Here is a 27,990-nt window from a genome sequence, read left to right as displayed (position 1 = left end):
TTTCTTCCATCGGGTTAGGTAATTGACTCTAAAAATAATAATATTTCTAAGACATGAATACTTTTGTAATTTTTTGTAGTATTTTATTTCATTCATATGTACAATTTGGAGAACCCAATTGTCCGTTTTATTACACGTAGAAAATTGTAATTTTTTACGTGTCCCATAAAAACCTAGTGTTTTATGGAATAAATTTATGGGAAAAATTTTTGAAACTTTAAATCCTAATCAATTTTTATTTTCCCATAAAAAATACAGTTTTGTACAGGAAAGTAAAAACAGATTACTATTAAAAATTTTTTAAATTTCTTATAAGTAGATTACAATAGATTTTTGTAGGAATGATTGTAAAATAATTGTAATATGCTACAAATAACTATATGCTTCAACAACGTCAAAGTTGTACATTTTAATAAAATACGACATAAAAATATAGTTTGCAGTCTTCCGCCTAGATATTTTTATCAAAAAATAAATATTTCTGTATATATAAATTTCTATTTCTTGTAGAGTTTTATAGTTATTTGTAGAAATTTCTTCCATCAGGAATCTTAACGACAAATAATAGTAATGCGCCTTATAGAAAAAAATCTGTTGAATCAACATTGGCACTAAGCAATTTATTGGCAGAACTATTATTGACAGAATGACAGAAATATACCTTAAATTGATCCATAGCATCTTCAGATATTAAATTTTTTTCTTTAAGATGTTTAACCAGTTCTTTAATATTATTAATTCTCTTTTTCAATCTAGTTGTCGTTTGTTGTAAACTTAAAATCTTTCTTCTTTACCTCTTCACTATAACTTTCGTTAGATTAAGTGCTCCTTTAGCTCTTCGAGGTGTAGCTAAATGAGGCGTCCGAATATCGCCAATATACCGTGGCATGTGAGGAGGACTAAAAGAACGTACGCTAGTCACAGACTCTGCAACAGAATCTGATAAACAATAATAATATTAAAAACTACTTCAGTAAGTAATCAATATAATTTTATGGATCATATTAATTTTTTTACCTGCCAACACTTGCATGCATGGTCAATATCCATATCATTTTTCCAGAAATCCTTAATGATATTTTTGTCTGAAATTAGTTTTTGTCCACTGACATCAACATTATTTTTTAAGGAATCTTCCATATTTTCATGTGCGACTAGTTCTCTTTCACTGGACATGAGCACAGTTGTATTACTTGTTGCATCAGATCCCTTTGCAGGTGTTTCATTGCTATTTAAACATCTGAAACATACATTATGCATATAACCTCAAACATTGCATCTTAATCTCGATATTTATTAAAAGTATGTACTTTGATATTTATAGGTAAACTAATGAAACTGTTGAAAATGATATAAGGCATACCTTTTCCTTTTTTTAACGGTGAAAACTGTCGGTATGACTCCCCTTTTTAATAACTTATTTTTTGATGTTGTAGGAAGGAAATCATCGAATTTTATTATCCCATAAAATTTGAATCGCAATGTAAATATTTGGATAGATCAGATTTAGTTTTTATTCAGTTAAGTATTTTAGTACATCTAAAACATAACTTTGATTGTTTTCTGGAACTACCTAAATACAATATAGTATCGTATGATGCAGGAAAGTTGTTCCTCATGAGAAGTGTCTGAAGTAATCCAAAAGAACAAAAAAATACTTGACAGCTTTTATTCGATCGATCACAGTATTTCTGATTATTATTAATAATATTTTATATAATATTACAAACTTAAACTATTTTTAATAATATTTTTAATTATATTAATAATAATTTAATATTAACTTTAGCCAGCTTTGATTGCAGCTTGGATTCCGATTGTGAGGAGCACCCCGAGACCGATCATGAATAAAGGCTGCAAATATTTGAAAATGAGCGGAATATTTCTGATTTGATTACTCATCAGCACTAAGTCATAGAATAAATAATTAAGGTTTAGGCATAAGGTCAGGTATAAGAATAGGTATATGGTTAGTAAACTCGGTTAAGGAATGGATGGACGAGTGTGTTTAGCTATGATGTAAACCAAGTCCACTTCTCGGCTTAATTGTATATTGAAGTAATAAACTTATTATTCACTAACCGTCTATCAATTAGCTTACCATTGCTCATTTTTCTTGTGTAATATACTTTCGAAAAGCATTTGTTCTTGTCATTTTTTCAAGAAAATATTAAACAAATGGAAAAATAAACATATTGCGCAGTTTAATATAATTCTAAAAAAAATAAAGAAGTCAATAAAACGCTTTTGTGAATTCTTATTAGGATCAATTTTAGTCTGAAGATATTAGAAGAGAAAAGAAAGTAGAATACCATTTTGTTTTCTTAACATTATAAAATAATTTGCATTATAAAATAATTTATTAAAAAAATGCACAATAACAACTTTAATATTACATTTTTAATTACAAAGGTGGCCATAACCGTGCTACTTCTGCATGCGCAGATTCCGGTAGCCACTTCTGATACGCAAGCAGTAGAACTGAAATTAAAAATTTCACGTTTAATCAAGATTTACAAAATTAGTTGTTTAAATATAAAATATTGTATAAAAATTAAAATAATCTCACATTTTTTGTCCGAATCCCAGATTTCTACAAGTTTATCTTTGGACATGACTCCCTGCGACTGTAACGCTTGTACTATTACTTGAGTGCGTGGTATCAGCCTGTGGAAAATCGTAGAATAATATAATCCATTCGGTAAATTAGAGTGAAATCAAAGAGAGATAAAACAACTGATTATTTTACTTTGCCCATGACTTGGTGATGCTACCAGGTGTTGTCAGCAGCGACGGGACAAAGCGTTTCAGCTTAGGGCACACCTGACCCTCCAAAAAAAAATACGCAAACCATTTGACACCGTCCACTGTCGACGGGTGCTCCATATCCATTAGCGGTAGTGCCCATCCAGCTTTTCCGAACGTCCCGGATACGCGACAGATGATCTTCCCAGTTCCTTGATTATATCTGTTTATAACAATATATTTGATGATAATGAACATTAATATCTTTAGAAGTAGGAAAAGTATTATAAAATAACAATTGTATAAGATAGGCATACCTTGGCGGTGGCTCAGCCAGTGGTTCGCTGAGGCGGCACAACGTGGGCGCGAATTTCGGTAACCACTCGGGTTCTATCGCCGTGACACCTCGCATGTACATCTTATTCGTTTCATACAACTCCTGATAAACTACCCATTCTGGTCTAGTTTTTCGTAGAACACATGTGGAATGTATAAACACGGGCTCCTCCATTTCCGGTGTTCTAAAATATAGCTCGAAATAGAAATCGCACTCAATTAATTATCGATCATAATTAACAACGCACCTGTACGCGTTCTTCCACTTGATCTTGTCCTGATCTTCTTTTATCTCGTCGGGCAAAACTTTTTTCGCGACTTGATCCGCCATACCCGCAAGGACTATTTGACGCAACAATTTTGCTTCTGTATCTGTTGGCAACGGCATTCTGGAAAAGTTCTTGTTATAACAAACATCGCAAACATATTGCAACAGTCAAATTCCAGTAGTTTGTAGTCTAATCAAGACCAAACATTTCCTATATTTCGAAAGACTACTGAATACTATAAGAATTCGGGAATTAAATAAGGGTGTTCAGATAAAGTTACAATACGTACTTTGGATCAATGATTAAATTTAGATTTGGCACGTTCAAATTAATCTCGTTGGTGAGCTGTTGTCTAAGTTTCCTAATCTCAACTACTGCTTTGTATCTCAAGCCATTTTCCTCGCAGAAGGGCAACAGCTTTCCATTTGATCCTGCGTATTCCGCAGTTCCGATGGCTCTTATCAGAACCATTGGGTCGCCTATGCAAACAGAATCGTTTATCGTTTGTATTTGTTACGAATAGAAAGTAATTTCCAGATTACATACCGAGAAGCAAACTGTTGCCAGTCCTAGCCCAAGAACGACGCGTTTCCAGCCATTTGCTCTTAGTTCCTTCCGTGTCGAGTGTCTCCAGTAATACTTCTTGCACGCTAAGAGCTGCCACCATACATATCGTGTATTTCGACAAGTTATGCTGATGCGACAACGCCAGCATCTTGCCGTAATGCGGAGAAACCGGGAACGCGGCGATACTGCGTCCAAGTGGCGTCACCTTCGCGCAGTACATTTCTAAACAATGAATTCTGCGTTAGACAATATAATGTTTTAAGTATAAAAGAGTTGTTTCAAATAACAAGCTTGGAAAGTCTTAATCCTACAATTTTAGGTCATCTAAATAAATATCCACGTTCGATTACCTCCCTGTTTTTTCGAAGGCGGCTCTAATGCTCCAAGAATCATGAGTCGTTTCTCCGCGGATTTTAATTGCACGATATCCGGTGGCGTGGGAAACGGAAAGTTCACGACTTTGTCTATATTCATCGTCTTCATCTGCAGTAGCAAATCGTCTACTGGTTTCCTCTGAATCTCTGACTGACTGTATTCCTCGAAGTCGTTATCGTATACAGCTGATGAATACAACCTATATGAAAAAAAACATTATGTACATATATGAAGCGAGAAATCAAATGCATAATTTACAAGATCCATTTTAAATATAAAGTTTCTAAAGTTAAAATTTTAAAATGCTCTAGGAAAAGTTGATCAAATTTACCACCTTATTTTTGTTAAGGTTGCATAATAAACTAAAATAAACGTCGAAATACCTATAGCAATGACCAGGTCGAGTTCTACCGGCTCTGCCGGCACGTTGAGTGGCCGCTGCTTTGCTCGCATAGCTAATGTGATACGTGCTTACACCCGTCACCTTGTCATATAGCCTAGTTTTACAACGCCCGCTATCTACAACGTATCTGATATTGGGAATCGTCAGAGAAGTTTCTGCAACATTGGTGGACACCACGCATAGGCGACATCCTTCCGGCGGTGGCTCAAACACCTGATATATTAAAAACAAAATTAATTATTTCAGCGTAAAATAGATCAATCGTTTTAACATTTCCTATTACAAGATTCGTTAAGGATTTAAAGAATTAATATCATGATTGATTTGTCGTATTTACTCTGGCCTGTTTGTGCCCAGACAAAAGGGAATAAAGAGGTAAGACCCATAATGGCTGTGCATTCGTCAGTCTCTTAAAATCGATAACATCTTCATCCTCATCTTCATCTTCGTCAAAGTTGTCATCATCGTCCTGCGCATTGATTAAATCTTCGTGCGTGTCATCAGTAGGATTTATCGAATAACTAAATATAAATACTTTTTGTGATAAATTTCAGAAAAAAATATGAAAGATTAATAATTGCAGTACGGGTATATGTATACATACTCATCGAGATTAATAGTTGGCAATATAATCTGTTTCTTTTGCCTCTGCTTATTACGTCGCAACGCTTCCTCTGCGTCAAAATCGTCTTCGGAATCGTCTTTTTCATTGTGTTCTGTATCAGATGTTTCTGACATTTTTTCAGTATCTTTCACCACTTTAACTAGAGGTTTATTCTTCTTCAATGGAAAGAATTTGCGTAATTTACGCACAACCGTAAGCACCTCTCGCTGACCTGTGACAAATAAATTGTTACAAAACAATAAAAATAACTGTAATAATGTACAAAAAGCAAAGGTTTTGTATGAGATTTACCTGTTAAAAATATTAATATGCCACCTTCCGGAAGACGAGTATGTATTTTTATTGCTTTCCGTAATGCTTCATTAACATAATCCGTGCTTGTTTTTCTATTAAAATGTATCTTTACAAGAAACTGTCGCGCTTTAACTTCAATTACCGGCGGTTTTACCTTAAATAGCCTATTGTTTTCTACAAATTCTTTCACGGACAGCGTAGCCGACATAATTATTAACTTCAAAGGATTGCCACGTTTATTACGCAGCGGGACGATTCTTGACAATAAACCGATGAGGATGTCGGTATACACACTGCGTTCGTGCGCTTCGTCGAGTATAATTACAGAATATTTTGTCAATAGAAAATCCTGTGAAAGAAAAGATCATTTTAGATATGTAATAATAATTATATATATATATATATATATATATATAAAATAAGATATATAAGTTATCAGGTATTACTTCATTTAAGATCTATTACTTACACTTTGAATCTCTTTCAGTAAAACACCATCGGTCATGAATTTGATCTTTGTTTCCTCTGTAACATTTCCCTCAAAACGAATCAGATACGAAACTTCTTTTTGTGAGAGATTCAGTTCTTCAGCTACACGCTTGCTCATCGACATCGCTGCTACTCTTCTTGGTTCGGTTATTCCGATCAATTTATTTTGAGCATATCCAGCCTCGTATAAAAATTGAGGTACTTGCGTAGTCTTTCCTACAATGAGATTGAACAATTAAAAGAGAATTTACATAAACAAGTGTTTAGTCTAATAATATTATTATTATCTAAGAAATTAATAGAAATTAATATTACTACTGTGTGTCTATTAATTATAATTTTGCTTACCACTTCCCGTTTCTCCAGTAATTATAACTATTGGATTCTCATTTATCGTTTCAACTATAACTTGTTCCTCCGCAACAACAGGCAGTTTCAATCTGGCCGCTTGTATCTCGGGTTTTCTATTTACAGGTATAAAAACAGCAGGCTTGCGAATTATGGGTACAGCATTTTGTTGTGGTTCTTCCACAGACTTCTGAGATTCCTGAGATTCAACTGAAGTTGTTTTCTTGGCCACATCTTTTATGAGGTCCTTCTCATCATTCTGTTCATTTATTTCAGCCTTTTTATTTACCACCTTAGAAACAGCAATATCCTCAGGAACATGTGCTTTATTTTCTTCTTCGTTGTCACTATCTTCTTCATCACTGCTATCACTGGACTAAAAATAAATAAAATAAATATTACTTTATTATTCGTAATTACCATAATTTTATCGTCGCTGTTTCAAGCTTACTTCAAATCCAACTACATTTGGATCAAGCTTAGCTCCGTCTTGTTTTATGTTATCAAGAATGGCTAATCTTTTTTTCTTGCTCATTTTAATAGAATTTACAGTAGTCTTCATTGAATCATGTTCACCTTCCTCATCTTCCTCTTCGTCATCTGCTTTGCGCTTTAATTTTTCAACAGGTGCCTCAAGCTCTCGAAAATGACGTTTTAAGCCTTTATTTTGCAAGGACGTTAGACTTGTGTACTGTTGCAACTCAGCAGGAGAAGCTTGCACTTTTGCCAGTTCTTCTAACAATGTCGCTCTCTACAAAATAAAAGTTGTATTTTAAAAAATTTAAACAGGTGTTTCCTATTATGTTTACGCAAAATTAAATTATGGTACCTGTAACTTTTTCTTCTTCCGTTCGACTACTTTTTCCAATTGTTTTCTGCGTTTCTTTGATAACAGTCGAGTGGTCGTCACTTTCTTATCTATGTTTTTCGTTTTTCTTTTTTGTGCAGGCAAGACGAGTGCGTTGCAATTATCATAGTCCTCGGCGCGATGCTCGATGTCTAGTGCAATCTGAAGAATGTGTTTAATAAGTAATACACTCGAAAAAAACTTTTACCAAGTGATAGCAAACTACTTTGATAAATGTCTTGCACAAAAAAATATTATGTGCAATACAAATTACATGCAAGTGTTGCACAAACAATAATTTATATTTTTCATAGATGTATGATTTTTCAGAAAATAATTTATTTATTTTTTAAATAAATATAATTAAAAGCACATTTACCTCTTTAGTAGTGGAATTATCGACTTCCACGTTCGCAACCGCTCTCGATTTCCAGTTATAACGTTTCTTTCCCATTGTTAGGAATTGACGATTTCAATATAATCCAAGATTTTCATGAAAATGTTTAATTCAAGTCTCCTTTGTCCCGGAAAGCAGTTTTGTAAAATCAAAATTATCGCTTGACACTAGAAAAAAAAAATTTTAAGGTTATGTTTTTAAAACGTGGGTTTTAGGTTAGGGAAGGCTTATATCGCGATAGAAGAGACAAAACTGAAATAAGCCGCTGAGTCAATTTCAAGATTTTAATCTCTGATTGGCAAGAGAAAATACAGAATTTTTGCGCGTATTTTTAATTAAAAAAAAAATTAATATTTTTATCAGCTGCCCATCTACATTATTGGAAATCTAACGTTCGTCATTAGCGCATAATAAATTGACAATAATTGAAGCTAATTGTTAATAATTGCTGATAACGTTTTTAAATGCTTCTGCTTATCCAACCGATCGCACGTTGTTCCGGAATTTCCCGATAATCGAACAACCGCATGGTTCGAATACAGCTGTTTTATCTTACACTTTCTGCACTCGATATGAAAGACAGACGATTGGACATTGCGGAGGAGAAGAGAGAAGTTGTGCGAAGAATAGATCAAAAGTGGAAGTGCACGTGCACCTTTACGGAAAGGAGAAAGGCAAGAGGTTATGAATGTAGAGAGAAAGAGAGAAAAAGAGAGAATTTAAAAGAGAGCAAAAGGAGGAGATCCTCGGACACTTGTCAAATCTGAGGCTCTAGGATCTTGAGGAAGGGATAAATCGGAGCCGGCAGATTGTCATTGATTATGGCCTTGCTGCGACGAATCCGGCCAGCATACAAATTCTTCGGCGAGGTTATTATCTTCCCTTATCGAAGTAACGTCTTTATTACGTCTTTCAAAACGTTCTGTTCCTCAACGGTGTTCGCAAAACAGCAGCAGCAACAACATCATCAGAAACCAGAGAGCAATAACGAGGTGAGGGTTAACGACGTTAACTGCGACAGTCGGTCGGGCGGTCAGCATAGCAAGAAACCTGCCATCGACGAGGCAACGATCAAGAGGATTGAGAGGTTGGCACTAGTCGGCTTCGAGTACGAGCAGAGTAAACGGGTGCTGGAGGAGGCGGTGGCGTTCGCCGAGCGGCTACAGACGGCCCGGATCGACGAGACGGTGCGTCCGATGTACAGCACCCTGGAGAACGATTGCATTCACCTTAGGGACGACGTGGTGCGACACAACGTCGATCGGCGCGAGATACTGAGGAACGCCTACGTGCTGGAGGAGGAATATTTCGTCGCGCCCTTAGCGACGAACAAGGAAAAGGAAAAGGAGAGCGAGCCGAAATGATGAATCTGGAGGCTGTGTTGAAGGCCATCGGTCCGCACTTCCTCAATCTGTCAGAGCGGATGTTCGCGTACGGGCCCCCTGGTAAGCTGCTGCTGAAGAACCTCGAGGAGCATTGGTTTGCGCACTGCGTCACGATGCCGCATTACAACGTCTTCCTGTGCGACACGATCGCAGACACGCTACAGCTGCTACGAAGCAACTCGATGGATGACGTGTTGCCGTTCGCGCTCGCCACTCTCGCAACGTCCAAGAGTCCATGGAATGAAGCCCTGCTGTCGACAACCGGCAAGATACCGTCCCACAGAACTGCCAAGATCAACGTGTTCGTCGATGCGTCGGACGCGAAGAGTCTGCTGCACAAGAAGCAGAGAGAGCGCAAGGTGTGGTGGCGCAAACTCGCCCAGCACCCCTCGAGATTCGTGCTCGCCGAGGCGAAGAAAACGAGGGGTCTCGACGTGACGGAGATAGAGGCGCGGTTTCCCTTTGGCAATATCATCGTCGAGACGATAACTCATTATCCTAGCGTGCGCAAGTTGTATCCTCAGGTATATTGCTTTTTTTTTTTTAAGTAATGTTATGAGATAGAGAGAAAGAGAAAATTATTTAAATGGAGTATTTATTTACAGGCCGAAAATAATAAAGATAATGCTACGGACGTGCATATGGTTGAACATGTCGCTTCCCTGGACTGGGGCTGCCTGGCATTACTCTGCGACAGCCACATGTCAGACAAGTCAACTAGAGCGGATATTCATCCCAAGTTATCCCCATACAAAATCACGTTTTGCATTGGAAAACAGGAGAGCGAGACTGATTCGGATGTCGAAGACTTAAATCGTTTTGTGCTATATTTAAGCAATATGCTTAGGACAAGAGGAATCCCTACTATACTAACGAATACAGAACAAATCATAGAAATGTGCCTGATACCATACGTCGTGTCGGTGGATAAGACTAGTCTTAAGAATGGCATTGTACATGTAAAAAATCGCTCGACGACTCTTAGCGAGGCGGTACACATTACCGACCTGGTAAAGTATATTAGTTTGCGCTCTTCTTAAATCCGCTGTAATGGCACACTTGGCTTTTTTTCATGATCAATGTTCACAAGGTATATTTCTATAATACATAACTATATTTAATTATTAACTATATTTATTGATAGTTACAATATAAACTGTAAATATAAATGAAAGTTCTATGTCCTCTCTTTTTTACCCCTATTTTGCTTCCAAATTCAAGTTTAATTGCCAAATTTAAACTGTCCTGATCTTGTAATAATGTACAATTCTTGAAATGCAAATAGACGAAAAAAAATAAAGGCAAAACTTAGAGCAACTTTCTCGTCCTGGAAGGGAGGTCGCAGCACATGGCATCGCACGAGAGAAGGAAGGAAGTGTTTGGAAAGGGAGGATACACTGCTGCCAGAGACGTACTTAGTGGAAAACATACACTACCGTGCACGTTTCACGAGCCTTCCAGGATTACTTGAATTTATCCCGAATTGGCGATGCCGCGAAGGCAGTTAAATGTTCTCTCAGATACAAGAGGATACTCTCAACCGAAGCTAAGCAGGTAGTTGTAGCTTCTTGCCTTTGAGTACTTTGGTAATATAGAGGTAGAAAAAGTCACAATAGAGAACTGTCTGCACCAATCCGGCGACTATAGCGATCAAGTCGTAGTGATCCTCGGCATAGTAGCGGTAGACCCAGTTGAACAGATACAGGCCTCTATACGATCCTAATGCAAACAGGTAGTGACTGGTGATGCTTTCCGCCTCACCTGTTTTTGAGACCAGGAACAACTGCGGTAGTATTGCCACTGATTCTAGGTAAATGCTGAATGTCCACAGGACCTCGACGAAGGAAAACTCATGATTGATTAACAATGCCAGAACAAACGCGGGTAAGATCAGAAACTCGATCCTGCAACAGAAAGCCTGTCTGTCATCGCGTGTCCGTGTGATGGAAGCATCTCGAGGAACAGCGTTTTGACAGCGATCTTGGAATTGGACCTCACCTGAACGTATCGTGATTATGATCGTATGTTGCTTTGAACTTGACGTACATCAAAAAGACCGTAGCGAGGGACGTGGCAATGAATACGATCTTCATGAACGTGTTGTACGCCGAGATGTATGTGGTGAACAGGTCTAGGTAACGGGAGGTGTAAACAATCGCGAAGAGGATCTGCGACTTGCCGCTGATACCTGCGAACAGTACAAACGTTGATAACCCATCGTCAGTCGGGCGGAACGTCACCGGCGTTCAGTTTAATACATTGTGAACACGCGCGTTCCTGAGCTAAACGATCAAAGGCGGCTCACTCACCGGCGCAGCTCCGTGTCTTCCATATCTTGAGGAGTAGTACGATAATGGCTAAAAGGTGCGACAAATCGCCCAGTAGTCGGAATATATTCATGTCTGCGGTCGCGGGGATGTGATTTTACGTAAAAAAAACCCGCAGGAAAAATAGAGAGCCAGCTCGCGCAGCTCGCTCGGCAGCGGCACACAAATATGACGTGGCTCTGGCTGTGGCTACAGCAGATGGCCGACCCCCCCGAAATCGAATTGAAGTCCCGGGTTGATATCGCCCGATATCCATCGGTAGAGTGAGAGACATCTCTAGAGGGCGACTGTGGCGCGTCGTACAGTTTATATCTTTTTTTCGCACGTCGTATAAACGGGGCTGCGTTCAGAATGCCTAGGTGCACCAAGACATCATTCTATCCTTGTTTAACATTCGGTAAATAACAAGGACAAAACGATATCTAAACGAACGCACCCGGACGTTCATTTTGAACGCATCCCTGCTGTCTATGCACTAGATGCGAGAAACGGAACGCATCCAAACTCACCCTCTCGCGTTATGATTCGTCTGTCACTTGAGTTGCTGACCAATCATCTACTCGTTCCGAACTACTGACCAATCCCCTTTACGCTAGCGCGTGGCGCATCTACATAGATTTGCTTTATGATTAAATAAGAATGGAGGGGGTCAACGTATTTTTAATGGAAGGGGGGGAGCGATAAAGAGAGAGAGAAGCCAACTATTCCGCCCATCTTCAACGACGCAAAGCCGCGCAAAACGCGCAGAGGTTGAAGATGGATGGAGGAGATCTGAACGAGCGCTTGTGAAACGAAACAAAATGGCGACGTCCGATTCGAAAGCACCTCTGCGGACGGTGAAACGCGTCCAGTTTGGCATTATTTCGCCAGACGAGATAGTAAGTGAGCTGTGCGACAATTGGCGATGCTCGCGTAACAGAATTCCTACGGGGAAGCGATATTTCTGTTCCGTAATTGCAATGGTGCAATGTCATGCAATTGGTGCGCCCATCATGTTGACGATCTTACGAGATTAAACGAAAATCATGATTAACTTTCACGGCGTCTCTGCTGAAACGCTTCTTATAAATATGACGATATTCATGACGATCTCGTTGCTGCTCGTGATATCTGATTCAAGGAGTCCTAGGTTAGGATTCCAAAACGTTTCTTCTGACGAAAATTTACTCAAATATATAGTACACGTAACGTATACTATATCATATCGAGTTAAATTTTCTTCGTAGAGGATATTTTGGAATACAGCTTTAGAATAAAATCGTGCGTAATGTTATAATGTAGTATTAGCTCCAATACTTGTGACAATACTTTTGTTAAGTTGTCGAAGAGTATTCTTGAAAATTATGAAGTTAAAAATATCGAGGATGGAAATGTGCGGGTGTAATTGGGAAATTTTAATATTTAATTAGTGAATTTTAATTACATTTTATGTGTATTTAATTCTTACATGTATTCATTCAATGATAAGAAAGCTGTGTCCATGAAAATTTTTGGAATATTTGTATCTATCATTGAGGTTCCTATATTCATCATTCTAATATTCTGTATATACACTATTTTCAACATATGTATATGTGAGATGATTTATATATAGAAAATAATAAACATGCATGAAGGAAATAATTAATTTTTTGTCTATAAAATATGTAATATCAAAATGTTGATATATTATTAAAACTTTAAGATTTCTTGTGCACATATCAAAATTAAATTAAATTTTTTTGTAGAATATATATAAGATTTTTTATTCTTGTACTGTGCAGCGTCGTATGTCAGTCACTGATGGCGGCATACGGTTTCCTGAAACTATGGAAGGTGGCCGCCCTAAACTGGGTGGCCTCATGGATCCAAGACAAGGTGTCATCGACAGGAATTCCAGGTGTCAGACTTGTGCTGGCAATATGACAGAATGCCCTGGTCACTTTGGTCATATAGATCTAGCAAAACCAGTCTTTCATGTAGGATTCATTACGAAAACTATAAAAATATTAAGATGCGTCTGTTTCTACTGCTCCAAACTGCTTGTTAACCCAGTAAGTAATTATTATTCAAAATATGTTAAAATGTTATCTTCATAGATAAAATTTTTATATTTTTCTGAAAATCTAAAAATTTTTCTTAAATATAGAACTTTTAAAATAATACAATTTAGCCCCTTTGTCTACAATGTTGTGTGAGATTTATGGTAAGGAAATTGGGCCAAATGTAAACAATGGGTCAGGCTCATGGTTAATTGTCGCCGATGTCTCTTTGTTTCGCTTACATGTTATTTTTGTCCACATTTGCATGTATGACCGATCTTACTATTGATTGTGACATGCGCTGTCGGAATTTAAATCGTAGGTCAAGGGGTTAAAAATGATTTTAAAATAATATATAAAATGATACAATCTGATATATTTTTGCATTTTGATTTTATTAAATCGATTTTTTATTTATATTCTTTTTTTTAAATTACTTTTATCTGACTATAGAGATTTTTAAGATATGATTTAAAAATGATAAAATAATATATAAATTATAAGATAATTTACATATTATAATCTGAAATTTTTAATATCATCAAACAGATCAAAGATAATTTATTCTACATATTCTCTTTAAAATGACATTAAAGAAAGGTAAAAAAGTTGTCAGAATACTAATACTGTTTTCTCTCTTTTGTTACTTTTAGCATAACCCAAAGATTAAAGAAATTGTTATGAAGACAAAGGGCCAACCACGAAAGCGACTCGCATTTGTTTATGATTTATGTAAAAGCAAAAATATTTGCGAAGGCGGAGATGAAATGGATATTAATAAGGAGAATACGGAGAACCAGCCGCAAGACAGAAAACCAGGCCATGGTGGTTGCGGTAGATATCAACCTAATCTCAGACGATCCGGTTTGGACGTCACTGCGGAGTGGAAACATGTGAACGAGGATTCGCAAGAGAAGAAAACGATTCTCTCGGCCGAGAGGGCTTTTGAAATCTTGAAGCACATTAAGGACGAGGAGTCTTTTATCTTGGGTATGGATCCGAAATTTGCTCGACCAGATTGGATGATAGTCACTGTGCTGCCGGTGCCACCGTTGTCCGTCAGACCTGCGGTCATCATGTATGGTTCCGCCAAGAATCAGGACGACCTGACGCACAAACTGGCAGACATTATAAAATCAAATAACGAGTTACTACGAAACGAACAGTCTGGCGCGGCGGCGCATGTGATTTCTGAGAATATAAAGATGCTGCAGTTCCACGTAGCGACGCTCGTCGACAACGACATGCCCGGCATGCCCCGGGCAATGCAAAAATCTGGCAAACCGCTCAAGGCGATCAAGGCTCGGCTGAAGGGAAAAGAAGGCAGGATTCGTGGAAATCTGATGGGTAAACGCGTGGACTTCTCCGCGCGTACCGTTATCACGCCGGATCCCAATCTACGTATCGATCAAGTAGGCGTACCACGCAGTATTGCGCAAAATTTGACGTTTCCTGAGATCGTAACACCCTTCAACATCGACAAGATGCAGGTTCTGGTCAGGCGTGGCAATTCGCAGTATCCCGGCGCAAAGTACATAGTTCGCGACAACGGCGAGAGGATTGATCTGCGTTTCCATCCCAAGTCTTCGGATCTGCATCTGCAATGCGGCTACCGAGTGGAACGACATATTCGCGACGGCGATCTCGTCATCTTCAATCGTCAGCCCACCCTTCACAAGATGAGTATGATGGGCCATCGCGTCAAGGTGCTTCCTTGGAGTACATTCCGTATGAATCTAAGCTGCACGTCACCTTATAATGCTGATTTCGATGGCGACGAAATGAATCTACATGTGCCACAATCGATGGAGACCCGCGCGGAAGTCGAGAACATTCATGTAACACCGCGACAGATTATCACTCCACAGGCGAACAAGCCAGTCATGGGAATTGTACAAGACACTCTAACAGCAGTTAGGAAGATGACTAAGCGCGACGTATTTATCGAAAAAGAGCAAATGATGAATCTACTAATGTTCCTACCCAGTTGGGATGGCAAGATGCCACAGCCATGTATTCTGAAGCCAAAACCGCTATGGACCGGCAAGCAGCTATTCTCTCTCATCATACCAGGTAACGTGAATATGATACGGACGCACAGTACGCATCCCGATGAGGAGGACGACGGTCCGTACAAATGGATCTCACCGGGTGACACCAAGGTAATGGTGGAACATGGAGAACTTGTAATGGGTATTCTCTGCAAAAAGACTTTGGGTACTTCCGCCGGTTCTTTGCTTCATATTTGTATGCTCGAACTGGGCCACGAGGTATGCGGACGCTTCTATGGCAATATTCAGACCGTCATTAATAATTGGCTATTACTGGAGGGACATTCGATTGGTATTGGCGACACTATTGCCGATCCCCAAACATATTTAGAAATCCAGAAGGCAATCAAGAAAGCCAAAGAGGACGTGATAGAGGTGATCCAGAAGGCACATAACATGGAACTCGAACCTACGCCTGGCAACACACTTCGTCAGACTTTCGAGAATCAGGTGAACAGGATATTGAACGATGCCAGAGACAAGACCGGAGGCTCAGCCAAGAAGTCTTTAACAGAATACAATAATTTGAAGGCTATGGTGGTGTCGGGCTCGAAAGGCTCTAATATCAACATCTCTCAGGTCATCGCTTGTGTAGGCCAGCAGAACGTTGAGGGTAAGCGCATACCCTTCGGCTTTCGCAAAAGAACGCTGCCGCATTTCATTAAGGATGACTACGGACCAGAGTCCCGCGGTTTTGTCGAAAATTCATATCTCGCTGGTCTCACGCCGTCCGAATTCTATTTCCACGCAATGGGTGGGCGTGAAGGTCTTATCGATACCGCCGTAAAGACGGCCGAAACCGGTTACATTCAGCGTCGTTTGATAAAGGCTATGGAATCTGTAATGGTACACTATGACGGCACCGTGCGTAATTCCGTCGGTCAGCTGATTCAGCTGCGTTATGGAGAGGACGGTCTCTGCGGCGAGACCGTTGAGTTCCAGAATCTGCCAACGATCAAGGTGAGCAACAAGGCTTTCGAGAAGAAGTTCAAGTTTGATCCGACCAACGAGCGATATCTGCGGCGTATATTCAACGAGGACATTGTCCGGGAGATGATGGGTTCCGGAGAGGTGATATCCGAATTGGAAAGAGAATGGGAACAGTTGAACAGGGATCGCACTGTACTCCGGGAGATATTCCCGAGCGGCGAATCCAAGGTTGTGCTGCCCTGTAATCTGCAGAGAATGATTTGGAACGTGCAGAAGATATTCCACATCAATAAGCGAGCGCCGACCGATCTCAGTCCCATGAGGGTGATTCAAGGTGTAAAGAACCTTCTGGAGAAGTGTATCATTGTCGCCGGAGACGACAGACTGAGCAAACAGGCGAACGAGAATGCGACATTGCTATTTCAGTGTTTAGTGAGGTCGACCTTATGCACCAAGTGCGTTTCTGAAGAGTTCAGGCTGTCTAGCGAAGCCTTTGAATGGCTGATTGGAGAAATCGAAACGAGATTCCAGCAGGCTCAAGTATCCCCAGGTGAGATGGTCGGTGCGTTGGCGGCTCAGTCTCTCGGTGAGCCTGCCACTCAGATGACCCTGAACACTTTCCACTTTGCTGGTGTGTCATCAAAGAACGTGACACTCGGTGTGCCCAGATTAAAGGAAATCATTAACATCAGTAAGAAACCGAAAGCGCCGTCTCTCACGGTGTTCCTGACGGGCGCAGCCGCACGTGACGCTGAGAAGGCGAAGAACGTGCTTTGTCGACTGGAGCACACGACGTTGAAAAAGGTGACGGCGAACACGGCGATATATTACGATCCGGATCCGCAAAACACAGTGATCGCGGAGGATCAGGAGTTCGTCAACGTTTACTATGAGATGCCTGACTTTGACCCCACGAAAATATCACCGTGGTTGTTGCGAATCGAACTGGACAGGAAACGGATGACCGACAAGAAGCTGACGATGGAACAGATCGCGGAAAAGATCAACGCCGGCTTCGGCGACGATCTTAATTGTATATTCAATGACGACAATGCTGAGAAGTTGGTACTACGTATTAGAATAATGAACAGCGACGATAACAAGTTCCAAGACACTGATGAGGAGACTGTAGACAAGATGGAAGACGATATGTTCCTTCGGTGTATCGAAGCTAACATGCTTAGTGACATGACTCTGCAGGTATATTGCAATGAGAAATAAATGTTCTAATTACATTAGTCTTTCTACGATTAGTCGCTTAATTAGCTTAATTAGCTTGATATAATTATGAAGAAAATTGTTTTTACATTCTATTGAATATTTCAGGGTATTGAAGCTATCGGAAAGGTTTACATGCATTTGCCACAAACTGATTCCAAGAAGCGCATTGTTATCACAGAAACCGGCGAATTTAAAGCCATCGCGGAATGGCTTTTGGAAACCGACGGTACGAGCTTGATGAAGGTATTGAGCGAGAGAGACGTGGATCCCGTGCGAACGTTCAGCAATGATATTTGCGAGATATTCCAAGTGCTCGGCATCGAAGCCGTGCGAAAGTCGGTGGAGAAGGAAATGAACGCGGTATTGCAGTTCTACGGTCTTTACGTGAATTATCGACATCTCGCTTTACTTTGCGATGTCATGACAGCGAAGGGTCATCTCATGGCTATAACACGTCACGGAATCAATAGACAAGACACCGGTGCTTTGATGAGGTCAGTGAACGAGTCTCGTATTTATCATCTTTGAAAAATGTATACATATAATCCGCAATGATAGAACATAATCGATTGAAAGTTAATAAGTAACTGAATTTTTTTTAGATGTTCCTTCGAAGAAACGGTTGATGTGTTACTGGATGCCGCATCTCATGCAGAAGTAGATCCAATGAGAGGAGTATCTGAAAATATTATAATGGGACAACTTCCACGAATTGGAACAGGTAATGCACGATGCCTACAGTTCTTTTAGTACAATGAGAAGCATAAACAAGCTCCTTTTTCGATGTAGAAACTATGCGTTACCGGCTTGTGAGTTCATCTGATAGGCTGAAGTTGCTATACTTTTATATTAGCTATATTGAAATATAAGCTCATTTTTGCTTCTCACTATGCAAAAAAACAATGTTAAGCAACTTGCAGTCTAATTTCTGTTCGCAACTCTATCTCGTAAAGAAAATATTACATCTCTAGATTAAATTTATAATAGCAAAAATTTAAGATGACTGTTATTTGTCACAGATAATAGTGGTACGATCAATGGCTTTATGTGTGTTTAGGATGCTTTGATCTGTTACTGGACGCGGAAAAGTGCAAATCTGGAATCGAGATTCCTATGGCGGTTGGCGCGGGCATGATGGGAACAGCGGGAATGTTCTTCGGCAGCGTAACTAGCATGTCCAGCATGAGTCCTCAAATGACTCCTTGGATGGGAGCTACACCTGGCTATGGTGCATCAAGTATGTCGCCAGGTAAGTCTCGTATAATTTCGAAACAATATATATGTATTAAAATTTTTTCTAATTTCTACAAAATGTCCATCAAATGTTATTAACAAATGTTATTCTTTTTTGTTTTGCAGCATTGAGCAGCGGTATGACACCAGGTGGTGCGTGCTTCTCACCATCGGGCGCATCAGATGCATCGGGCTTATCACCAGCATACTCGGCTTATTCACCACAACCCGGAAGTCCTGGTAGTCCAGGCCCAAGTATGAGTCCATTCCCAATGTCACCGGCTGGTGCAGCATCGCCCAGTTACTCTCCAACGTCACCGGCATATCTGCCCACATCACCCAGCATGACGCCCTCGAGTCCAAATTATTCGCCTACAAGTCCAACGTATTCGCCAACCAGCCCGAATTATTCGCCCACTTCTCCGAGTTATTCACCGACGAGTCCGAGTTACTCGCCCACTTCTCCAAGTTATTCACCAACCAGCCCAAGCTATTCGCCTACTTCGCCAAGTTATTCACCAACCAGCCCAAGCTATTCGCCTACATCGCCGAGCTACTCACCAACCAGCCCAAGCTATTCGCCGACATCGCCGAGCTATTCACCAACTTCGCCGAGTTATTCACCAACGAGCCCGAGTTACTCGCCAACTTCGCCGAGTTACTCCCCTACAAGTCCAAGTTACTCGCCAACAAGTCCAAGTTACTCACCTACAAGCCCAAGTTATTCACCAACTTCGCCGAGCTATTCACCAAGCTCGCCTAACTACACACCTGCTTCGCCCTCGTATTCGCCTACTTCACCCAGTTATTCACCGAGCTCGCCGCAATATTCGCCGGCGAGTCCAAGCTATTCCCCTAGCAGTCCCAAATATTCACCGACAAGCCCGAGTTATTCTCCTACCTCTCCGTCATTTGCCGGTACATCACCGCAATATACGCCTGCGAGTCCCACGTACTCACCGACCAGCCCGACATATTCGCCTACAAGCCCGTCGTACTCGCCGAGCTCGCCGCAACATACCACAACTGGCAGCACTCGGTATTCACCCAGCAGCCCGAACTATTCTCCTACCAGTCCAACGTATTCGCCCACAAGTCCACAGTACTCGCCGTCAAGCACCAAATATTCGCCCACAAGTCCCACTTATACGCCTACAAGCCCTAGTTACTCTCCAACGAGTCCGACGTATTCACCGCCTGTACCAGGATATTCTCCCACGAGTCCCACATATTCGCCGGCGTCGCCTGCTTACGAAACCGATGAATAATTTTTTTCACGTATTTTTTCATTAATTATATTTAGGTACTTATTTTAGCAAGTTAATTGTAAGTCCGATTGTATAATTATTGTTGCACATAGTTGCAAATAGTTGCAAATAAACTTAACATGTTAAGATGCTTCTTATATAACCTTTTTGGTACTTTAGTAAGTTGGGTGTGACGTAATCATGTCAGAAATTCGAGAACGGTTAAGAGAAAATGGAAAAAACAAAAAAAAATAAACAGAATTATTATCTATCGACTAGAAATATATAGTCGATAATTTTTTGGCTGTTAATTACAGTCGATATCACATAGCGCGTAGATTGCGATGCGCTTTCGCCACTCGTACCAGGAAGGTTGTGACAAATATGTTAACAAGATGAAGTACATGTCTGGAAAATGCGAGTTTGCTGTGTATTGATTTGTATGTTATAGACAAACTGTGCATGAGTATGTTAGGGACCAGGGAATTTTGTAAACCATCAATCGATGAAACTAATGAGATCTAAATGAAAACCATATTGATGCAAGAAATACGTAAAAAAATTCAGGGGACTATTAATGCAAGCAATGTATAAAAATTGTCAGGAAGATTATTTGTATATGCATCTTTATTACAACTATACTTATTACTATTATTCTTTTAGAGACACAATTCATCTTTTAGCAAGCTGTGTGTTCAAGACTACAACTTGTTGATATTTGTTGAATAAATGTCTTGAGATCTGTGATTCTATTAGAGGAACGCGAAAACTTTATTGAATATATTGCTGTATTGTTTCAGTTACATTAATATTTTATAACTGCATTTTATTAACGTTTTTGTTTCTCATATGCAACAATCTTACATTGGTACAATTTTAGTTAGATTCTTACATTGGTACAATTTTAGTTAGATTCTTATAGTGATACAACTATAATATTTTTCACAAATAAAGTCAAAGATATATAAAGAAAAAATCAATGACAATATCTTAAAAGACTCTACGTATAATAATATGCGAAAATAATAGCATACAGGGTTTATGAATAGCTCAAATGATTTATATAAAAAGAGAAATAGGGAAAAATTCTTCAAATATTTATTACAACTATTGAAATATATTGATTAAACCGACAAGAAAAATTAACTTAGATATTAAATTAGCTGAATATCATATTAAATGGAGAGATTTTATGGAGATAGATAAGTATTAAAATCATTTTTTAAATATTTTGTACAGCATAAACTTAGAGGAAGAAATTAATATGTACAATTTTAATATGTATTTATGTAGCAAGTACCTGCAATTTTTGTATTTTAAATTCTTGAAAATTAAAAAAATTAAAATCACTAATCTTTTTATATAGCAAACAAAATGTTAAACTAACATAAATGTATCAATGCGAAATCTTTCAAAACCTTATGTGAGAATGTATAAAATAGGAAAAATATAGTATCTAATTATGTAAAATTTTACTCGCTTCTCATTAATATTATCTTAACAATTTTGTTTCTATGAGAAAAATAATTTTAGAGATTTTGTCATTTGGTATATTTTAAGAAATTTCTATCTTGGAAGAAAAATTTTTTTTTTTTTTTTTTATAAAAAGAACTTATTTCTTTCCATACCAATCTTTGAGAAATATTGAAATCTATTGGTTACATAAAATATGATTATCTGCAGTTATATCATTCACATTAATTGTTGCATTAATCTCTAATAGTACAATCCCCATTTAAGTATCTTCTTATAACTTCAGTAATGTGGTCATTGTCAAATTTCAACTATTTTTTATCTAAGTTTATACTGTATAAAATATTAAAAAACATGATAAGATTTGTATTCTGCATCATTAAATCATAAAATAAAGTCAAGAACCCATTATAGATATTACTCGAAGTAAAGCATAACATCTCGAGTACCGCTCCATCATTTAGTTTGCGACAGCTTGCTAAATACATTGTAGGTCTTCCTCACTGCTCTCTCGTCCGGTCTAAGGCACTCGTGTTCGATATGATATCGAATTACCTCGGTGCTGAGGTACGGTGCGCACCACAGCGAAAACCGGTCCAGATTGTTACCACGATGAACATCGTGTCCCAGTGCCGCGGTATCACTGTGAGCAACATGAATCCCGAAGGTGCAACGTCGTGGAAAAACGGGAATTCGGGGCTGTCATTGCTCTTCGCCACGCTGTGTATCGTTGATATTTTTGGCGTATTCCCAATAATCGCGCTACCACGGTCGATTGTCCAGTGCGGTGAGATCTCTTTGTAAAATTTTATCAGAAGTTCCGGTAGGTGGTTATATGTAGAATTTTACAAAAAAATTCGAACACCCTGAGAAGTCTCTGTGATCTTTCCTATTTACGGATTAAAAATATTTGTCAAACCAAAATTGAAAGAGGAGAAAAATGTGTATCGAAAAGAGGCTTGATCGATTACTGTTTGTATAGTCGACAACTGTTTGTAACGTTTGTATATTTGTAATGACATATATAGCATTACATATAGCAATAAGTTAATTTTAATTAATAGTATTTCCTAATAATTATTCATTCCTGTGTTAGTCTATCAATAAAAGCGCCAGCACAAATTGTCCATTTGTTAATATTTTCCACTACATTTTATTTTACTTGCGTAATAGATCACAATATAATCCTTGGAATTGAAAAACATTTTTCAAATATATGTTAATGCAGAAAGAATGGAAAAAAAATATATATGTACTCGTCATTAGGATTGTACGGAATTCCTTTGGTGCTCGTTGTCTTCGGTTTGCAAATTTATACGGCCATTCTACTGGGGAGATCATGGATCGTCGCGACTGCTCTGGATCCACAGATTTCACGAAAAAATCGGTATTATTATTATTATCAAACCAGAATTAAGATATTTTAAAATTTATCTATGCATATATACCTATACAAATTTCTTTATTGTTTTTCAATTAGAACGTTTAAGAATGTAAATTCTACTAGACTAAATATAATTAAAATTGCAGCTATCCTCTCGCCGCTGTGACAGAATTAACGATGGGACAACGTGCAAAATCTATCATCACTCTAATTATGAATCTAACAGTGTTTGGTTGTGGCGTTCCGAATTTGTTGGTTGGTAAGTAAAAAGCTTCTTGTTCTTCGTATTTGATATACATTACGCTTATACGATATGCTTATACGTTGAATAAAGATACAAAGATATTCTCTTCCTACGGCATTTTCTGGTAACAAACTCTTCTAACAGATATTACGAGGTATATCGGTATGTTACAGTTTTGTTAAACGTAAATGATTTTTCAGCTTCGCAGAACTTGCACCTGTTCGGGCTTAAGATATCAGAACAGCGTTTTGATCTTTCTTTTTGTTACTGGCTGCTAATAGTCGGCTTTTTACTGTGTCCATTAATGTGGCTGGGCAGCCCACGAGACATGAAGTAAGATAAACTGTTTTTCATTATTGTAAAATCGCTGCAAGTCAATATAAATAAGAAAAATATTGAAACACTAAGACTTCATCATAATAAATTAAAAATTAATAGATATTTCTTAGCTCTAATTTTTCAGATTTGATTAAGATATCATTTTTTTACTTGAAAATATTAAGTTATTTTTAGTTGTTTATTGACTGGTGCAGTGATCTTAATTCGTATATTTTGAAGTTAAATATTATTTATCAAATTATTATAGATGGGTCGCAACGTGTTCTAGTGTAATGGTCATTTTAACAGCAATATTAACGTGGTGGTGTATTATAACCGATGAACGAACGTCCAATGTCGTGCCAATTGCCACTTCACCAATGTGGGATAAATTTATTTCTGGGTATGAACAAATCCTATGTCACACAAATACGCATGAGCGTTTTTTCACAAGCATAGTTATAGTCACGTAAAGTCATGTGATATTTATTAGATATGTGAAAATTGCGTGTTGTAAATTTATCAAATCAAATTAATTAATAATTACTTTTTAAGCATTTTTTAAGTATTATTTATATTATTTAAGTATAAATTTGACAAATCAAATTCATAATCAGATTCATTAATTATCAATATCATAAATATCAATTAACTAAGTAACTAAATATAGAATGAATTATCAGATACGGTATGCTGGCGTTTCAATTCGACGTGCATCCTACTTTAATGACGATACAGGTTGATATGCATCGTCCTCGAGATATCGATAAAGCCATCTTCTTCTCATTCATGAGTAAGAAACAGCGAAAATAAATTATGTTTTGTATTTTACTCCTTAATTAAATTTGATTCAATTTCTTAACTAAATTTATTTTAACTGTCAATTTAATTTGTTTCATTTTAGCAAGCGGATCATTATTCACCGTTACCGCTTGCCTAGTCGTATGGAAGTACGGTGGCAATACGACTGCTAATATCCTTGAAGCTGTACCATCCGGATCGGTTGCGAATATCGCCATTCTGCTAGCCGCTCTTCAGCTCTGCTTCTCCAGCGTGATCGGCTACTCAGCACTCTTTCAACATCTGGAGGACCAATGGAACGTGCAGAAAAGTAAAGATTATTTATTTACAATTAAGTTTTACTAATAATTATTTACGATTAAAATCAACATTAATTTATCTTACTGTTGAATCACAGCTTTCGGATGGAAACGTTGCGCTATGAGATCGGCGGTGGTTTTCCTCAGTGTGGTAGTGGGTGAATCGATATCGCGATTCGACATCGTCATGGCTCTAATTGGTGGATCATTAACTGGGTCATTGGTCTTTATTTTGCCACCTCTAATATACACTCGAGCACTAGCTTTGAAGAAACAGTTGAATCATGTAGCGACCACTGAGAAACAAATTTATTCAAGTTCTCGCACAAAATTCAACGGAGAAGAACAACACTTGTTGGACCCCGCAGCTCATTCTCGTTCAATTTACTATGGTTACCAAAGTGCCACGAATAATCCTCGCAGGTATAAAACAATTGTGCTTAACTCTAAATACGTCCTTATATAAATTGTTTATATCTAAATCTATCGTTTTTTTTCATTAATTATATGTACTTTGAAAAATTCATTTTTCTAAAGCGTCTTGAATCCATTCAATCACACTTCCAATACTGATTTTTAACAGCTACACGTATCTTTACTTCGACGACTTGGACGACGAGACGAATTCGAGCGATTCTCATGAAGGCAAACGCGAGGAAGAAGTCACTCAAATTCCAATGATTAGAACTCGTCAGGAAGATCAGTCGTTACTCATTGACGCTGCGGAGCCATCCAGAGGTCGAATCAGGAAACATACGAGTGATCCGCAAGAAGAGGCTGCGGGAACAGTTGCAGAGAGAAGGGAGTTATGGAATCTGGAAAGGACGATTAATTACTTCGGCTGCTTCGTAGTAACAATTGGTATAGTAATCACATTATCTTCGACATACGTTAATATCTTGAATACCATACGTTACGTGAGTTTTACACCGCCGTGCATTATTAATGCCACTATGAGTTAAACCATAGTTTAATCTCTACCAATTGTAGTATTTGCATTTTCGTCTAATTTGTCAAGCGAAGAGGGTGATAATTTTTGAAATATCTCAGGATTGGATATCTTGTGAGTGTAGGAACGTCAAGCGACACGGCGCAATTTACTCTCACGTATTTCATTTTAATCTAAAAATTACAATCGTTTCTATTCAAATATATCTATTTGCGGATAGATCTAACTAATCTCAAAGCATATTTCCTTTTAGTACTATAGTTCCATATTCATTTGTCTTTGAAATCGGTTTGTAAAGAGCCTGTCTGCTGGAACGATAATACATGTACATCGTCTAATCTTCTTATTTGGTCTAATCGTTATAAAATCACAGATATGTCCATGAAACGCATGTACAATCCACACATTAATGACACCGACGCAATGAAAAGTGGCAGAAATGAACATGTCGATCAGCAGTTTAGCTGTTTGAAAAAATAACTGGGAAGTTCTTTCCTCTTCATATCCTTTCTTTGAAAAATAAAAACAAAAACACACGTTAGCATTAGATCATAAAATATCAATCTTTGAAAGTTTCAATATTGATACGATTGCTATTACTTTCATTTTCTAAAATTTATAATCTTAGTATGTTATAGTTATATTACAATCTTAGTTAATAACGCATTTAATTAAGTCTAACAGTCGATGATGACAATAAGCTGTTTTTAATGATTGCTTTCCAAAATTTCCAAGAAAATCAAAGTATCTTTAATTATATTAAAAACGCAAGATTCAAATAGAATATCTAAAGTATAAAATTAAAATATGACCCTGATGAAATTTGTTCTCAGAATTTTTATATTAATTGGAATTTTCAGAAATACTGAGAAAATCTATCTCTTTTCTTAGAAATGTTCATATATATACATGTATATATTCTCTGAAATATTTTAAGATTTTCTGTCTTATTTTTTTTTTTTTTTTTTTAATATTTTGCACTTTTCCAGATTTTTATAAGATTTCATCAGAAATTCTAGAATGAAAGAAATCTTAGAAATCTTTTAGGATATCTTAGAAGTCACAGGAAGAATTCTAGAAAAAACTTCTTGAACATTTCTCTAGTGTTCCAATTCGTATAAAAAAACTGAGAAGATATAAAATTATATAGAAATTCTGTAAAATTTTTAAATTTACAAAAAAATATTAAAAAATTATATGAAAAATTTTAAGAAATGTTTTTATCAAGAAAAGGGCATTTTCTGTACTCACGCATGTATACATTGGCATATGTGATGGTTCTTTTCTTCCACACAGTCTTTTTCCGTCGTCGAATACTTCAAACGAATATTAAAAAGTTAAAAATCTTGATTGCAATCTTGCGATTGAATATTCTTTTCCAACGACATTTTAATTGACACACAAACCTCGTTTGCATATAGCGTCGTCTCATAGCCTCCACTTCCTCGTATAATATTTCCTTGAACATTTTAATTAACAAACGTTTTTTGTTTTGCAATTCACAAATCGTTTTTTGCATACAATAGATTTCTCTCTCTAACTCATAGTTTACTGCAAATTGCCGTTTTTTTTATTTCCTGTTTTGAAGTAAAACATGATAAAAGGCAGTAACATAATCACAAAGTCAGATGAAATGATATGCCTCGCTGCCTCTTTCGTTGGCATTCTCGCATGATGTAAAGCTTCAACTTGTGTTTTATTTTTTCGTTAATAGACAACATGATTATCACAAAAGGATAGTCCCTCGAAACTTTATCAAACTTGTCTGATGACTATGAAATCTATGAATCTATGAAAATTGTGCTAATTTATTTACTTCCATAATCACGTCTTCTCTTTTTTATTTCAATTTATTCTTTTCTTTGCTTTTTGTGGAAATTTAAAATGCGCTAACGAACTATATTAAAAATCGCTGGTTAATGACAATATCAACAAGTATGAACAATGTGTAAGTCAGTTAAACTAATAATTTATAAGTATATAATACAAAATTAACAGGTAAAAAAAATACAATGTACGAATTCGCTTTCTTGGCAGTTTAAGTTTTAAATAAAACTTTAAAGCACGTGTTCAGCAAGGCTAGTAGCTCTAGTCTATACGATGCACGTGTAGAGCATACTTTGTGACACGTGGACTTTGGCCAATCGCATTTTCGTATTTTAGTAGACCAAACATATTGCAAACCTCAAACATGACAGACTTTGAAATACTCTTTGTTCTCACACTTGTTGAATGTACCACGTTTCATGTACTTTTCAATTATTTCTTATTTTATTTGCGACATTTATAATCTTATTATTAATAACGTTGTGCAAACATCGTAAAATTTAATAAATTATTACAGTTCTTTGCGAAAATATTATATGCAATATTCTATTTTTTATATCTAAAATATAAAAATATATATACATA

At 37.5% G+C, this 27,990-nt stretch overlaps 6 protein-coding genes and 3 long non-coding RNA genes across 15 annotated transcripts; 5 read left to right on the top strand and 4 right to left on the bottom strand.

The window, feature by feature from the left end:
* Positions 1-836: 836 nt before the first annotated feature.
* On the top strand, positions 837-2,086 carry LOC113003476. The gene is made up of 2 exons (XR_005576459.1): positions 837-973; positions 1,130-2,086. It is a non-coding gene; the product is annotated as an uncharacterized LOC113003476 (long non-coding RNA).
* Positions 2,087-2,314: 228 nt separating this feature from the next.
* Positions 2,315-8,278, bottom strand: LOC105203923 (probable ATP-dependent RNA helicase kurz). 6 transcript variants are annotated; one of them, XM_011172866.3, is made up of 18 exons: positions 8,188-8,278; positions 7,678-7,862; positions 7,281-7,460; positions 6,903-7,202; positions 6,452-6,827; positions 6,084-6,319; positions 5,612-5,963; positions 5,300-5,531; positions 5,033-5,216; positions 4,676-4,908; positions 4,268-4,491; positions 3,897-4,139; positions 3,640-3,829; positions 3,330-3,470; positions 3,063-3,266; positions 2,750-2,968; positions 2,570-2,667; positions 2,405-2,481 (listed from the first exon to the last, which is right to left on the bottom strand). In XM_011172866.3, exons 2-18 carry the CDS (start codon positions 7,750-7,752, stop codon positions 2,405-2,407), a joined length of 3,564 nt encoding a protein of 1,187 aa, XP_011171168.1. In that variant the 5' UTR covers positions 7,753-7,862; positions 8,188-8,278. The 6 variants fall into 6 exon arrangements, with proteins under 6 accessions (XP_025988758.1, XP_011171168.1, XP_025988759.1 ...); XM_026132974.2 differs by having other exon boundaries at positions 8,252-8,268; XM_011172862.3 differs by having other exon boundaries at positions 8,179-8,265.
* Positions 8,279-8,375: 97 nt separating this feature from the next.
* Positions 8,376-9,136, top strand: LOC105203905 (glutamyl-tRNA(Gln) amidotransferase subunit C, mitochondrial). Of its 2 annotated transcripts, XM_011172837.3 has the most exons (2): positions 8,376-8,564; positions 8,646-9,136. In XM_011172837.3, exons 1-2 carry the CDS (start codon positions 8,517-8,519, stop codon positions 9,057-9,059), a joined length of 462 nt encoding a protein of 153 aa, XP_011171139.2. In that variant the 5' UTR covers positions 8,376-8,516; the 3' UTR covers positions 9,060-9,136. The 2 variants fall into 2 exon arrangements, with proteins under 2 accessions (XP_011171139.2, XP_011171132.2); XM_011172830.3 differs by having other exon boundaries at positions 8,376-9,136.
* LOC105203916 (DNA polymerase subunit gamma-2, mitochondrial) lies at positions 8,969-10,251 on the top strand. The gene is made up of 2 exons (XM_011172844.3): positions 8,969-9,604; positions 9,686-10,251. Exons 1-2 carry the CDS (start codon positions 9,056-9,058, stop codon positions 10,118-10,120), a joined length of 984 nt encoding a protein of 327 aa, XP_011171146.2. The 5' UTR covers positions 8,969-9,055; the 3' UTR covers positions 10,121-10,251.
* Positions 10,193-11,691, bottom strand: LOC105203898 (ER lumen protein-retaining receptor). Its single transcript, XM_011172822.3, has 3 exons — positions 11,390-11,691; positions 11,079-11,268; positions 10,193-10,984 (listed from the first exon to the last, which is right to left on the bottom strand). Exons 1-3 carry the CDS (start codon positions 11,478-11,480, stop codon positions 10,627-10,629), a joined length of 639 nt encoding a protein of 212 aa, XP_011171124.1. The 5' UTR covers positions 11,481-11,691; the 3' UTR covers positions 10,193-10,626.
* A 516-nt stretch (positions 11,692-12,207) lies between these two features.
* LOC105203889 (DNA-directed RNA polymerase II subunit RPB1) lies at positions 12,208-21,582 on the top strand. Its single transcript, XM_026132944.2, has 7 exons — positions 12,208-12,285; positions 13,171-13,440; positions 14,082-17,609; positions 17,736-18,124; positions 18,233-18,351; positions 18,688-18,879; positions 18,990-21,582. Exons 1-7 carry the CDS (start codon positions 12,208-12,210, stop codon positions 20,129-20,131), a joined length of 5,718 nt encoding a protein of 1,905 aa, XP_025988729.1. The 3' UTR covers positions 20,132-21,582.
* Positions 21,583-21,803: 221 nt separating this feature from the next.
* Positions 21,804-26,119, top strand: LOC105203881 (amino acid transporter AVT1C). Its single transcript, XM_011172807.3, has 9 exons — positions 21,804-22,370; positions 22,850-22,970; positions 23,114-23,226; positions 23,412-23,544; positions 23,798-23,932; positions 24,213-24,322; positions 24,434-24,640; positions 24,728-25,052; positions 25,213-26,119. The coding sequence occupies exons 1-9, from the start codon at positions 22,124-22,126 to the stop codon at positions 25,589-25,591; spliced, it is 1,770 nt and encodes a 589-aa protein (XP_011171109.1). The 5' UTR covers positions 21,804-22,123; the 3' UTR covers positions 25,592-26,119.
* Positions 23,903-25,662, bottom strand: LOC113003467. The gene is made up of 3 exons (XR_003268498.2): positions 25,520-25,662; positions 24,715-25,444; positions 23,903-24,612 (listed from the first exon to the last, which is right to left on the bottom strand). It is a non-coding gene; the product is annotated as an uncharacterized LOC113003467 (long non-coding RNA).
* Positions 26,120-26,627: 508 nt separating the features above from the next.
* On the bottom strand, positions 26,628-27,954 carry LOC120359690. The gene is made up of 2 exons (XR_005576460.1): positions 26,985-27,954; positions 26,628-26,894 (listed from the first exon to the last, which is right to left on the bottom strand). It is a non-coding gene; the product is annotated as an uncharacterized LOC120359690 (long non-coding RNA).
* Between the last annotated feature and the right edge of the window lie 36 nt (positions 27,955-27,990).

Source organism: Solenopsis invicta, chromosome 16, assembly GCF_016802725.1.
Source record: "Solenopsis invicta isolate M01_SB chromosome 16, UNIL_Sinv_3.0, whole genome shotgun sequence".
Classification (NCBI taxonomy): domain Eukaryota; kingdom Metazoa; phylum Arthropoda; class Insecta; order Hymenoptera; family Formicidae; genus Solenopsis; species Solenopsis invicta.
Note: the sequence above shows the minus strand (reverse complement) of the source record. Positions and strands in the feature narration are given on the sequence as shown.